Raw genomic sequence first — 15,116 nt, forward strand, 5'->3', positions numbered from 1 at the left:
AAGGGCTTTAAGGCATAAAAGAGAAGGAAAACTGAAGAATACCTCAAAGAGCTCTTGCTTTCCCTTGAATCTCTGCTCTACAATCCTTCTCCTTGCTCCTTTCTTCTTCTCCTTCTTCAAGCCTTCACAATAGCACACAAAATCACTTAGAATCACTCAAGAACGAATTAGGGTTTTCTCACAGCTTTTGAGGGTGAAGGAGGCGAGATTGGGGGCTATAAGGTGGCTTAAATAGTGGGCAACCCGGGGATTTAGGGTTTCTCCCAGACGGACAGACTCGCCGAGTCCAGAATATGGACTCGCCGAGTCGCCAGCTAACACGTGCTCGAAATCCCGACCCTACTCGGCGAGTCAGGCTATGAACTCTCCGAGTCCCTCTTGCAAAACTTCAAAATAAATACCAAGGAATTATCATACCGGAGACGGGTCGTTACAGAAGAGGTCTAAGGGATTGTAACATCCCGAAATTCAGGTAAAGCTATTTAACCCTTCTCTTTTGTCAAGTTTTCAAGTTTAGCCCTTGAGTGAGTTTTGTGGCAAATGAGTACGCGGGGCGTACTGGGGAGTATGCTGCGCGTACTCATGCACTTAATTTGGACACGGACTCGCCTAGGTATGTTGGGCGTACCCAGGGTTACGCTAGGCGTAGAGGGCCCAGATGCAAACCCTAATATTTGGCTTGTGCACTATAAAAGGGATGCTAAGGCTCATTCCTCAGAGACCATATCAGAGAGTGCAACCCTAAAAGAGCCTTCCTTCGTCTTTAAGCTTGTGTGTGAGTGTTTTGAGCTAAAAGTGCCTTGGTGTGTTAGTGAAGAAGAAGGAGAGGAGCTTGTGGAGGCTAGGGCTTGAAGTGCAAGTTTGGATTTGAGATCTTCAGAGGAAGGAGCTTCATCTAGAGGTATTAAGTTTAAAACTTTCCTCTTTATTTTGGTTTGGTGTTGCATGGACCATTTCTAGGGTTAAAAGTCCCAAAGGTGGAGACTTTATGAGTATAAGGGACTCCATGGACCTAGATCTGTCCCATTTTAGTGATATTTGTGTTATAGATCCATAAAAATCTCAACTTGGTCGTTGTTATGGGGTCATGCTTGAGTTATGAGCTTTTCTAGGGTTGGAAATGGAATGTTATGGGTGTTAGTGACTTGTCCAGCCATGCAAAGGCTTAAAGTCTCCAACTTTATGGATTAAGAGGCTTAGAAATGGTCAGGTCTAGAAGTTGGACGCGTGTCTTAACTGTTTAAGACCCTGAGAGCTAAGGAGTCTGAAACTGGGAGTTACGTGGGGCGTAATCCCAGTACGCGCGGCGTAGGGGGTCGCGTTCCCCGTTATGTGAGGTCGTCAGGTACGCCCAACGTATAGGTTTGGTATGCGCAGCGTAACCCGGAGAGTTGCTTTTGTTGACTTTTAGGGTTTGGTCAACTCTAGGGTCCTTGAGTCATGGGAGGGGTAAAATGGTCTTTTACCCTTATGAGAGTACTAATAGAGGGAATAGTCTAGCCTTGAGAGTTGTATTGATTAAGAGTGTTTATTTCATATGATTAGGTGGAGGCTAGACCAAATTTTTACCGAGTTCGAGATTACCGAGTTACCCGAGGTGAGTCTTCTCACTATACTTTACCAAAGAGTGGTAATTAGAGTTATGTGACAGAGTACTTGTATGCTTTTGTATGATGTGATTTCTATCTGATTTGTGCTATGTATGATTCATAGTTTACAGAGTTACGACCGAAAGGTTCACAGAGTTAGGACCGGAAGGTCCACAAAGTTAGGACCAGAGGGTCCATAGAGATATGGGACTGGAAGGTCCCACTGAGACACATTGACCAGAGGGTCATACAGAGTTATAGCCTCGAGTGGCTAATATGTGTTGTATGTGGTATTTTGGGGAACTCACTAAGCATTTATAATTACAGTGTTGTGTTATGTGTTTCAGGTACCAGTGAGGATCGCGGGAAGGCGTCGGCATGATCAGTACACACATGAGGAGTTTTTACATATTATGATCTTGGGATGTGTTGTTATGGATTGTTATGTGATACAGTGACATTTTTATAACAATTATGAATGAAAGTGTGTTTTTAAAATGTGAAAATTTATTTGAAAATTTTGGGTGTTACAGGAGCCTGGGTAGAAGAATTACCCATAGTGATATGGTCGTATCGCACTGTTGGATTAGGTGTCTAAGCCCATAGCTATAAGTGGTATACCTGATATGATAGTAGCATGGTCATTTTGGGTTGTCTTCACAATAACAACTTGACAGTATGACTTTTTGGAGATAGAGGTTGATTTTATTATTTGGATTAATAAATTGAATTATTAATGTATTATGGAAATAATATATTAATTAGAAATCATGTTATTTAATTAGTATTTAATCAGAAATTAATTTAGAATTAATTTTGCGATTAAAGGAACAGGGGTTGTTTTATAAATCATTGATAGTTGTGAAACTGGGCTATTGGACTCCTTAGATGGGAGTGGACAAAAACAATAGGGAGGCCCTACAGATTTCATCCAAGGCTCCTTTACAAGGGTCTATGGGTTGCTTAAGCCTTAAGCAGAAAATTAGGGTTTCCTCCTGAAACCCTAGCAACCCACAACTATATAAGGAACCCCTAGCTTATGATTTTCGACCCATATGCTTTCTAAGAGAACCCTAGCCGAAATTCTCAGTGCTTTCCTCTCATCCTCTTGCTACTGGTGTTTGTGAACCATTATAGGTGCAACATTTGAGGCACTAATCATCAAAACTCTTTTGATTTGTAATTTCCAAAATTATATATGCTAGATCTATGGTTTTTCTTTGGTATTCAATTTTCATGTTCAACAAGTGAAAAATTAGATCCAAAACAATTAGGGTTGCATGAACACATGGATTGTTGTTATGCTCATAACCCATAAATGGTATCAAAGCCTAAGATGTTTTTCAGTTGAATTTGATGCATATGTGTATTGTCCAAAGGAGGAGGAAATAGATTTGTCAATCTGTTCATCGAACTCGACGATTTTGGCCAAATCGACGAGTGCACTGCCCCAACTCAACGAGTTGGCCTGTCAGATCCCTGATTTTTCAATTTTGGTATCTTTGTTTGATTACGATAATTACCAAATTCATTTTTAATGCCTAAAATTGAATTTTATGGAAAGGTAAATCTATATCCTTATCAAATTAAGAGATTTGGTCAAATTTTAAGATAAAGACAAAATTATTTGATTAATTTAATTATTTAAAATTTGATCTAGTATTTTTGAAAGGTTTTAAAAATACACCATTTGGTTTTATAATTTAAAATTTAATTAAATAGTTTAAATTTGAAATCTTAAATTTAAGAACCCTAGTATTTTAAAGGTTTAAATTTAATCAAATTAAAAGTTTAATTTATTATAAGATTAAACCTCTAGTATTTTAAAAGTTTAAAATACACCCTTATACTATTATAGAATTAAAAGTTATATATATATATATATATATATATATATATATATATATATAAGAAAAGTGAGTCTTACCGTTAGTATGTCTTATCCACGAAGCTAGTCTATAAGGGGTGTTTAAGGAAGTGTCCTGTAAAATGACCGTCATTGGGTATCCACTCTTACCCACCACACCCTTGACTAGTGGAGGGTCGTTAGTCGAACGGGTATAATAGGACATTAAACTCTCATTAAAAGTATAATGACATAAAGTAACTAAACTTTTCTAAAATCTCATTCTTAGTTACTTTAGAAGAATTGTGAATTTGATGCTAACCTATGAAATTGCACATTGCACCTTATTGGCCGTTTGTGGAGCGTGTGTGGTTAACCGACACACTAATATGGGACCAATATTGTTGGCAATGGGTGTCTCGTAAATTATCAATGATCCATGGAGCGTGTGTGGTTAACTGACACATTGATTAGGTGATAATTGACATCGAGAGTACCAAGCTAATTTGCATGGTTATTCATATCTCGTTTGTGATCCTCAGCATCCCAGTCACAAAGTGAGAGCATAATCTAGATTAAACATGACATTGAATAGTTCAATGAATCTCAAAAGAGCAAGGAGTTTCATTTTATTGAAACTAGTAATTGCTAACTTATCTAAAATAGATTCAAATTTGATTATGACATCCCTCTTCAGAATTTGAATCGAAAATATGGATCCTAGCCTTAATTTAAATTTTGGGTTAATAATTAAGGATTAAATAAATCAACTAACTTGAATTTTCTCCCTTTATAGATGTCGGGTCAAGACAACTATGGTCTTCATAATACTTGTGGAAATAGTTTTCTTTCTAAATCTGAAGATGATATTCCACAAGTTGATAAAGGTGAAAGAATGTTCCCTTCTTCAATTGATGGAACTGGAAATCATGCTTCTCCAACTCTTCCTCCACTGCCTCCAGTGATTCTCCCCGACCCACATTTTCATCAAATTGAAAAGTTCAAGGTTACTCAAGCCCTGTTGGCAGGCAAACACTTAGATGGAAATTCTATGTGTGCACATGTTCTAAACATGAAGTCACACATTGATAGATCAGGAATGTTGGGTGTCGTTTTCCCAGAGGAGCTAGCTGTTGACTTGGTTCTTCACTCGCTTCTTGAGTCATACAGTCAGTTTGTTGAAGACTACTATATGACTGACAACGACATGACCCTTATTGATCTGACACATTTGTTAATTATTGTTGAAGCAGAAATGCTAAAGTGAACTGGTCAAGCAAATGTGTTTGGAGGATTAATCTCCCATATTTCTATGGACCTTAACAATGACAACATTGGTAGTCCATAAAAGATTTCTCTTCCCAATGGAAAGGGATCGGCCAAGGTCAAACTGTTTGACCATATGGTAAAGAGAAAGGCTAATTCTGAGATAGTCTTATGTGCCGTTCCTAAAGAGTCCATATGTTTCTATTGCAAATTGAAGGGACATTGGATGCGAGGCTACCCTGTCTACCTGAAAGATCTTAGAGATAGTAAAGTCAAGTTGTATGACTCTAATTTAAGTACATCCACTATCTAAATCTATTAAGATCCTATTTATAGATTCTTATTACATGATGTGATAGTCACATTTTGATGTTTTGCAGGATCTACGAGAAAGAAGGAAGCTTAAGAAGAAGAGTGAGTTGAATCTGATCATAAGAGATGGATTTCGATCGCATGGCTTGAGGATCATATTTTTGAGTTGTTGCTTAGGAGTTATGATAGATTAATAGATTGCTTATGAAATGTCTAGAATCATAGTTTTTATGTTTGCATTATAAGGATAATTTTTTCCGCATTATCAATAAAGTAAAATTTTGTTTTATCTTATTTACTTTATATTTCCTTGCAATGACATTTATGAAAATTGGTGATGATATTTCTATTATTAGCAATGTTAAATATGGATTTGATTCTTATTTATGTCGTTTGTGGAAATGTCATAATCAACCAAGTGAAAAGGAATTCTCATCACCCAAGTTTCAATTGGATAGAAACTTGGAGTCATACAATTTGAATTGTGTGATGTATGATAATCTTGATCACTGGAAGATTATGATTAATTCGTTGATCACATATTTATGTGAATCAAAGTAAAGGACTAATGGATATGGTACACATTGATATGAACTATTTAGATCCACCACAACGGACGATAAGTCTATTCATCATGATTTACTAATGGTTCAGTAAATATGGTTATATTTATAAGATTAAGTGTGATTCTGATTCTTTGAAAGGTTTTAAAGAATGGCAGAATGAATATGAAAAATCTATTAGGCAGAAAGATAAAAGTGTCTCCAATCTGAAAGGAAAGGAGATTACTTTAGTATCATATTTTATGATCATCTTAGTCATTATGGAAATATGACACAACTGATTTTCTAAGGACATCATAGTGAAATTGTTTCAACTATGAAGAGGAATCAAACATTGTTGAAATAGTTTAATCAAGAGATGAGTCATACTTGGTTTCTGAAATCAAGTTTTAGAGTCATACTCAAGTAACTGCGAATCGTAACTCAAACTAAGTAGGTTTATAACACCTAATGAAATGTGGAGTATAAATGTTTTCTTACTCGAGCACATTTGAAATTGGTAAGTTGTGTTGTTTTGGTTGAAACAATGGATAAACTAAGACCAATTACATGAGATGTTTTCTTGTCAAGAATCCACGCTAACTTTTGAATATTTGTTTTTGCTTGTCGAGGAATGTTCCTTAACAAAAAAAACTTATATGTCAAGAAGTCAGTTGGAGTCTTATTAATCTTGAAGAGTTTCAAGAATCAATCAAGAATAAACCTTTTAGTTATCACTAGCTCAAGACCTGAGGTTGATAACCTATCATGTTAACACACTCTTGTTTCTATGCATCTTCCAGTTGAGTTGGCAATGCATGTGAGTTCTATGGTTCTCATTTGACTACAAAAGGCAGAGCACGTTGGTTAGTGATAGTACATTGATTAATATAAGTGAGCTGCTTGACAACTTGGAAGCGCTGGTAGGCCCTTGTGCTACCAGAAGGCGAGAAATTAAGAATAAGCAAGTTCAGTCCATGAAAAGAAAAGCTTGAAATTGATTTTGGTTTTGTCCTCAACCTTATCTTATGATTGTAGTTTGGAATTGGTAAACTCACATGGATAGGAACACATACACTATAAAATCTAGGTGGCAAAAGTTTTCGCTCTAATTGATGAAAATGATTATGAGGGAACACTTTCGCTAGTAGATTGTAAATCTGATTGATATCATTATTGTTAGCAGTTGTGATAATTTCTTTCTCAAAATCGTATATGATTACGACATCCCTTTTCATAGTTCGAATTGTGAGAAATGGAAAAGGATTGTTTGAACGTTCAACACTTATTGTTGTAGGTTCTGATAGGGTTTAAAAACACACATATGATATCTAATGAATGTGTATGAACTTGAGAAGTCTAGATGAAGACTTATCAAAGCACCACGTATTAGAAATCTGAACTTTGGAAAGAAAGTCAACAATATTGATTTCTAGAAGTCCAGTTGAATTCTGGGTACATGTCAAAGCTAGTGGGGAACATAATTGTTATGCATATAGAAATATAATTATTATGCTAGTGGGAGCATATCAGTTATCCTTAGTGTTGCAAGTTGGCAATACTAATCGTAGGAAACAAAGATTTAAAATTTGTAAGTTTCAAATTTTGGAATTGTTTCGCTATGATAAGCTTAGGGGAGAAGGAACTCATATGTCATTTCAAATATAAAAGTTTAGATTGACGTTTTAATGGAACTTAGTCATGAACATATATGAACATCATGTTGAAATGATTCAACATAGGAAATTCTATATATGGAAATATTATAGCAAGAGACTGATCAAGTATCATGTTTTTGTGTAAGACGTTATGTATCGAATCCCATATGCTTCGGATATGGGATTAATTACATATGCTATAATATTCACTTGTTCTGATTTTTCCAAATGCCTAGGTCATTCAAAGGGAAAAAGGACTAGAACAAGATGTGACTCAAGTTGCTAAACAGCTGTCAAGAACAATATGAGGTTTACCAAAAGATTGGTTGCTTGTGGACAGTTGGAAATATAACTTTGGAAGGACCATATTGACATGTTCTAAGTGGAGGCAACTCTTGTTCATAATTGATAGTCATATGGGAATATGGAAATGTTTCCATAGTGGGAGTTGCTTATTAAGAATCTACATGTGAGTTAGAAACCTTAAATGCAAAGAAGGTGTTCAAGGAGTGTACCTTGAATCTGATACTTCATTACCATCATTAACGGAGCTTATATAGGGCCAATAAGAAAGAGCTCATAACCACTACTTGTGAACAGCTCTCCTCAACTGAAGGCACACCTATTGTTACTAGAAGTCTAGTCTCTCTCATGTCCTATTTCGATCTCGAACTACAACCTAGGCGGAAAAAGAGATATTCAGAAAAGTCGAGTTCTTGTCATATCTTAAGAACCTGACTCAAAAGAGACGGTTGTAGAGAATAGGTGCAACGGGGAATCATGGGAATAACGATAGGGTACGTATGGAACATGGCCGACCAAGCTCTTTTTTCTAACGATGCTGCAATCAAACTAAAGCGCTAACGAGAAAGAATGCCTATAGATAGCGCTTTAGTAATAAGATAGGACTTTTTCTGGAATCAATTCTATGATTGAATAGCATAAGTGCTACTTAGTAGTAGAAACTCAGAGACTGGAAAGTTTCCACTATCAACTGCCATAAGAGGTCCTTTTCCAAAATAGAGAATAGGGCATGGAAGCTTTCTGCTATTAGAGGAGAGTTTTGACTGCAAGGGATCTTCAATCACCCGAATCTGATGGCAACCATTGGGATCAGTTACTTTCGAACAGTCTATTGACTCCCGAACAACTACATTTGTCCATAAATTCCCTTTTACTTCAATGAACTACGCGAAGAGGAAATCTTGGGCGCTATTGTTGTCTATATACAAGTGACTCCCGTCTGGTCAAGTAGCTTTCGCTCCTTCCTACTTACTTTATTATAATATAAGCGGGTGACCTATTGGGAGCTTTTTAGTCATAGTGGGAGCTTTCGGAAATAACTTTGCAGGATAAGTTGTCCAGTGCTTCTGCTGAGAGAAAGGGAGTCTATTGACTGGCCTACCTACGCTCGTACACATCTGTAGTTCTTCTCCCAGCGCTGTAATTATTTTTGAGCTAGATCCAAAATTTGAAATAGGCTTTAATTAGTCCATAACTATTAAAAAAGTTACATATTATGCCTAAAGCTATAAAATTTGACTTTGTCCCCCCTGTTTTTCAATTTTTTACATATTCTATTCCCCCCCCCCCTCCCAAAAAAAAAATCAAAACTTCAAGCTCTGGTACTGCCCAAGAAGATGATAATCCAATATCTACAAGTTTGCTTTCCTTCCTTGACTCCTTGATGCATCTTCTTCTTCTTCAACCATACAAGAAACACACTTTTAGCTCACACACACACATACTATAGAAGATAGGGTTTGCCAAAAACGATTCCAGAACTTGGAGGCTGAAAGCATGGAGGTAAAGAGTCCATAAAGATGCTTAAATACTCCATAAACCCTAAAATTTAGGGTTTTCACTTGGACACACATACACCCAGCGTACTAGGGTCCGCCCTAGTACGTTTAGCGTACCCACATGTACGCCCAGCGTACAACTCAAGCTCCCAAGAAATTACCAATTTGCCATTAGGGCTTCTTAGGACTAAATCCAACCAATTCCAAGGATAAAAAATGACATATTTAAATACCAAAAGAAGGATTTGAAAATACCTGAGAAGCCGAGATTTTACATTCCACTTATACACTAAAGTCCCTATTTGTGAATTGCGTCGAACCATCTTTTTCTCAAAAATTTATTTGTCTAAACAAGCTGACCATCAAGGATGACCTTAGCTATTTTGTGCTTCCAGACTAATGTACAACTCTTTATGCGTTATGGTATAAGTCACTATACGTAGACATTAACACTTGCATAATAGGGATACGAGATACCATCAAATCCCAAATCACCAAATCGCCCCCCTTTCAATCCCCCTTCCTCCGTAAACAACAATGGCGATCGCCGGTTTGCAGAGACTCTCTTCTCAAATCTCCCGAAACCCTAACCTTTCTCTTTATTCACGCGCCATCATCTCGCGTTCATCTGCAACAACATCTTCATCGGCCAAAGTTTCAGATCGAATCGTCAAGCTCACAGCGTACGATTTCGACGGCCAAAAGCGCGAGATCGTCGGCCTCTCCGGTCAAACGCTGCTCAAAGCGTTAACCAACAATAACCTCATTGATCCGGCCTCTCATCGTCTCGAAGACATCGATGCCTGTTCCGCCGAGTGCGAAGTCAACATCGCTGAAGAGTGGCTCGAGAAGCTCCCGCCGGCATCGTATGATGAACAGTATGTGTTGAAGAGGAATGCAAGGCATAGGATTCTGAATAAACATTCGAGGTTGGGGTGCCAGGTTGTACTCACGCAGGAGATGCAAGGGATGGTTGTTGCTGTGCCTGAGCCTAAGCCTTGGGACACTCCATAAGTTCAATTAGGCGTTTGTGCTCTTGGAAATTGAATAATTTCGGTCAGTAACAATATTCGCATACCTTTCCTGGATTTGTTACTATTACAACTATTTTATGTCTTTTCATGTAATTGTGAGTTCGTCGAATTAACTCTTGTTACTTTTGTTTGAATCTTTTTGAATAATTTGATTTTATCTCAGACACAACAATTCTCATATGCTAGTCGATTGATAAGTGATCCTTGCTTATTTGGTTACCTAAATGTGTTTGTCTATATCATGCTGAATGTCGCTACTTGAATGATATCCATTTTCCTTGATTTTAACTTGAATTTAGATTCTGGTCCTTCTTGAAGATTCTACTGCCTTAGTTTTGTTATGCTAGCATGCTTTTGCTTCTTTATTTTTATACATTGGGAATTAGATGGAGCTGAAAACCACCACCAGAAAACGTTTTTTTTGTGATAAAGATTGTTGTATCCTCTACATGTTTAAATTCTTCATCATCATGTGGCTCTTGAATCTACATGTGAGTTGTTTGGCTACACCTAAGATTCTTCATGATTCCTTAAAGCACCTTCTTCTGAACTGCAAAACCCACAGCTTATAGGCAGGAAAGATTTGTTACCATGGATTGGAATGACTTGCTTTCTCTTTGTGGGATAGGTCAATTAATAAAATTAAGCAGTGTGTACTTTGAATCCATTGATTTAACATGATATCATCTAGTTTTTTCATCTCATAGTTTTAAGGTGGGCTTTCACTTTGACTTTATGTGGCTTCACCACTCATATGATGACTCTTTGGGATTCAAACTTCTCATGGTTTTGTGGCTTCACCTGGTGTTTGGATGTGTATTTTGAAAATGATTACTGTGACTTAACGAATTCCATCCAAATAGTTAAATAATGAGTTGATTAAACTTTAAAGGTAGGGATAGAGAGTAATTTTACATTTATTTCGATAACCAATTTTTCAAAACTTGTGCCTGCTTTTCCAAATCTGATTATTTTGACCTTAAGTAATCAGAAAACACTTTTACTCAAACATTCAAAAACTGATTAAATCTTTATTTAAAATGCACATCCAAACACATGCTCAATAGGTTTTATACAAGTCCTTCATTTGGCTTCTTCAGTTGATTTTCCACCATGAAAAAGCTTTGTGAAATATTATAATGACAGCCAATTGAACTTATACTCGGTGTATATATGTTAAATTTTATGACACCAAACTGCTGTTATGATTTAGGATTTAGGGTATGAGATATTTGGATTGGTGGGTTTTTGTCTATACATTAAGAATTTGTTTTATTTGCAATTTTTTTCCTTTTGAATATGTTAAATATGTCGAGAAAATGTAACATGTTTTCATTGTTTTACTATTTTATTTTATGTAGAATTTATCTAAATTGTATTTTTTTACAAAACATAGCAAGTTTGCTACATTAGTTAAATTTTACGAGAAGTGGTAAAAATGATAAACGCGTCGTAAATGCTTAAAAACTATGTTGTATGAATGTGTAAAATAGTGAAAGTGTTCTTTGAACTTTTTTGTAGTTAACCTTTATATATTTGATGAAAAACAAGTGATGGGTTCTATAAATTCATGAATGTGGTTTTATTTTTTGTCTTCCATGTTCTTCCTCTTATGCACTTTGAGGAAGCCTTAGAAATTTGAATACTCCTTGCGGTTTCTGTTTATAGTTTTATTACAAATGAAAACGTTGTAATTCTAATATATTTGCCACTTGTTTGAAACTAAAAGTAAAACGTGCCTTATTTACTTCAAAACAACACCAAAACTCAAGGTCCTTTGAGTCCACTTAAGCAGTTGAAATGTGGTTTTGAATAACATAGTCAAATCGAAGTTGCCCAGTTAGGCACCCAACAACTCGGCTTGTCGGTATTAGAGTTTATAGTTTGGTTTTTGATTTAACCAAATCGTATTTATAATTTTATATATACCATAAAATTCGATTCATAAATATATGTAGAAAGTTTAAGTGGTTGAAATTTGTTTTTGTAGACCGACTAACTTGCACCTCTCAAATTCTATTGATTTGAACCTTCAGCCTATCGACTAATGAAAATATTTCTCTCAAATTCTATTGATTTGAACCTTCGGCCTATTTGACTAATGAAAATATTTCTACGCATGACATAGCATAGTGCAAGTCCTGTTGGTTGAAATTAATTTGTCATTAGCTTCAAACTTGGCTAACTATATAATTGGATGGCTACGATTATGTTTGGCTTACTAGCTGATAGTTAAAAAATTAGCTGTTAAATAAAAAGCTAGCTGATAGCTAAAAAGCTAGCTGATAAAAAATAATGTTTGGTAAAACTAGCTGAAATATATACAATTACATAAAAGAACATGTAAGAGTATGTGTTTCTATAATTAATTAAAGGATTTATTTGGCAAATTTTAAAAAAACTCTTAAAAAGTTAGTCTAAGTAGTTTTTCAAAAGAGTAGCTTATAAGCTACTTTTTGGCTTAGACTATGTTTGGCGTACTAGCTGAAAAGCTAGCTGATAGCTGAAAAACTAGTTGATAAAAAATAACACTTGGTAAAGCTAGCTGAAATATATAAAATTACATAAAAGGACATGTAAGAGTATGTGTTTCTATAATTAATTAAGGGGTGTATTTGGAAAATTAAAAAAAAAAAAAAAAAACTCCTAAAAAGCTAGTCTAAGTAGCTTTTCAAAAAGTTAGCTTATAAGCTACTTTTTGGCTTACCAAACACGGCAACATAAAAAAGCGCGTCAAACACAGTCTTACCAAACACGACAACATAAAAAAGCTCGAAAAATAAGCTAGCTTATCAGGTAGCTGTGGCGTGTCAAACACAACCTAAGTGGTGAAAGAGTTAGGGATAAAACACTTCAAAAGAGTTGCTTTAAATTTTAAGGAAAATGACTTTGGAGGGTAACCAACTGTTGCTTTTGTTTTCATTTGGTCTCTTTCCTTTTTTTTTTGTACTCAATATAACATCGAACTTGTTGTTTGTGTTCACCATAATCCTTTTGACCGGTTTTTGACCAGCTATCTCCTGTGATAGCCGGTCAAAGGCTTATAGTGAACATAAACAACAAGTTCCATGATATATTGAGTACAAAAAAAGGAAAGGGACCAAATGAGAACAAATGTACCAGTTAGTTACCCCTCAAAGTCATTTTCCCCATAAAGTTAAATGAAATTAAAGTTGCGAAAGTATCAAAGACTGCAACTTTCTTTGGCCATAATGTACATGAAGAACATTTCGGAGGGGTAGCTTCGTTAAAGCATGGTTTATGCTATGCTTATTGTGGTTAGTTGTCACCACCTCTCTGCAAAAGGATATGATTGTATATGAGAGATATATTTATCAGTATAAACGTTTACCTTAACTCCTTAAGGTATAGTATGGCGATGTGTTTGCAAAAGCTGTATGATCCTGTACATATTGATGTTGTATCTTATCCCATGAATTCGATCTTAAAGCAAAGTAAACTAAAAAATCATAGCACTTGTGATTCCACTCGTTTGTAGACTTGTCCAGAATCCATGATACAATAAATCATTTGATTGGAAATTTATAAGTAGTCATGAAATGCACCTACTTAGTCAAGATTCCCCTAATAAAATTCAATTGCATTACAAAGTTGTACATGCACGAATAATGTTATTTCGTGGGTTATGTTTTGAAGAGAAGCAAGATTGAATCTCATAAAGTCCTTAATATGAGCAAGAGATGACGTGATATTTTCTGTAAATGAGTAGAGGGAAAATGACTCAGGAGGGTAACCAATTGTTAAGTTTGTCCTCATTTGGTTCATTTCATTTTTTTTATACTCAATATACCATCGAACTTGTTGTTTGTGTTTATCATAACCCTTTGACCAGCTATCACATGTGATAACATGTCAAAAGCCGGTCAAAAGGGTAATGGTGAACACAAACAACATGTTTCATGATATATTGAGTAAAAAAAAAGGGACCAAATGCGAACAAACGTAACATTTAGTTACCCTTAAGAGTCATTTTCCCTAAATTTTATTCATATATGCTTCAACTTTTGGGAAAGGTTTGCCCAGAGGTCGACGTGGTTTGTGGTTTGTGGCTTGGGGCCGAGATTTTACATAAGAGATAAGACAACAAAGTTGGTTCTTATAAAGCTTACCCTCATTAATCAAAACAGTCTGGTTGTTGGATTTTTTTTTTCATTTATAATCTTTTATTTCAAAATTTTAAAATGTGTTTAACCCGTAACATTTTACTTTTAAGTATAGATTGTTTGTTTTTGATTTGTTATTTGAAAATGGAACTAATTAGTTTTCGAATGTACACTTAAGTATTATTTTAAACAATGTGAATGCATTATATGTTTTGATCTCTAATGTTTTCATATGATTAAATCTAGCGGTTGCATCTCCACGCAATACAATGGAATATGTAGAAATGATTAAATAGAAAAAATGGCAAAATATTTTTGGATCATATTATAGAATTTGAATAAAAATTTGATTAGAATTGTACACATGAGGAGTAAAAACGTCTCCAATAGTTAACCTATATTATTATATAAAATTATTGTCACCTTATCATTTCATTAATTTTAACCTATAATTAAATAGCACCTAATCTATCATTATCTATTTAAAATGTTCTATAAATTCTCTACTATTTAATTAGTCATTTTTTAAACGTACATCATATTTTATAGACGTTGAATGCCACAAACGAAAATAGAAATAAAAGTATATACCGGGTCTTCATTTTATAAACATAGAATACGAAAAAAAAAAATTAATATGTCATAATTATAAAAAGAGATTGAAAATATTATACACTTGTTATAAATTTATATTTCAAAAATAAAATATCATTAAATATTTGATAAAAATAATTAACTAGTAAATAAGTTAAAAATATTTAAAATTAAAATATAATTAAAGGTAAAATGAAATATGATTAGAAGATGAGGGGTTAAATATATACATTGACTATTAATATATATATTGAGTAATATAAAAAAAGTTAAAAAAAACAAATAAATTATTAGCTCCAATTGTAATAAGTTATGAATAGAATAAAATAAATAATAATAAGCTATAAGA

The 15,116-nt window shown here is 34.8% G+C and overlaps 1 protein-coding gene across 1 annotated transcript; it reads left to right on the plus strand.

The window, feature by feature from the left end:
- Positions 1-9,417: 9,417 nt before the first annotated feature.
- On the plus strand, positions 9,418-10,229 carry LOC145074722 (2Fe-2S ferredoxin-like superfamily protein). The gene has a single exon (XM_079021057.1). It carries the CDS (start codon positions 9,553-9,555, stop codon positions 10,027-10,029), a length of 477 nt encoding a protein of 158 aa, XP_078877183.1. The 5' UTR covers positions 9,418-9,552; the 3' UTR covers positions 10,030-10,229.
- Positions 10,230-15,116: the final 4,887 nt, after the last annotated feature.

This window comes from Lactuca serriola, chromosome 9 (assembly GCF_051521515.1).
Source record: "Lactuca serriola cultivar US96UC23 chromosome 9, Lser_US96UC23_V15, whole genome shotgun sequence".
NCBI lineage: Eukaryota > Viridiplantae > Streptophyta > Magnoliopsida > Asterales > Asteraceae > Lactuca > Lactuca serriola.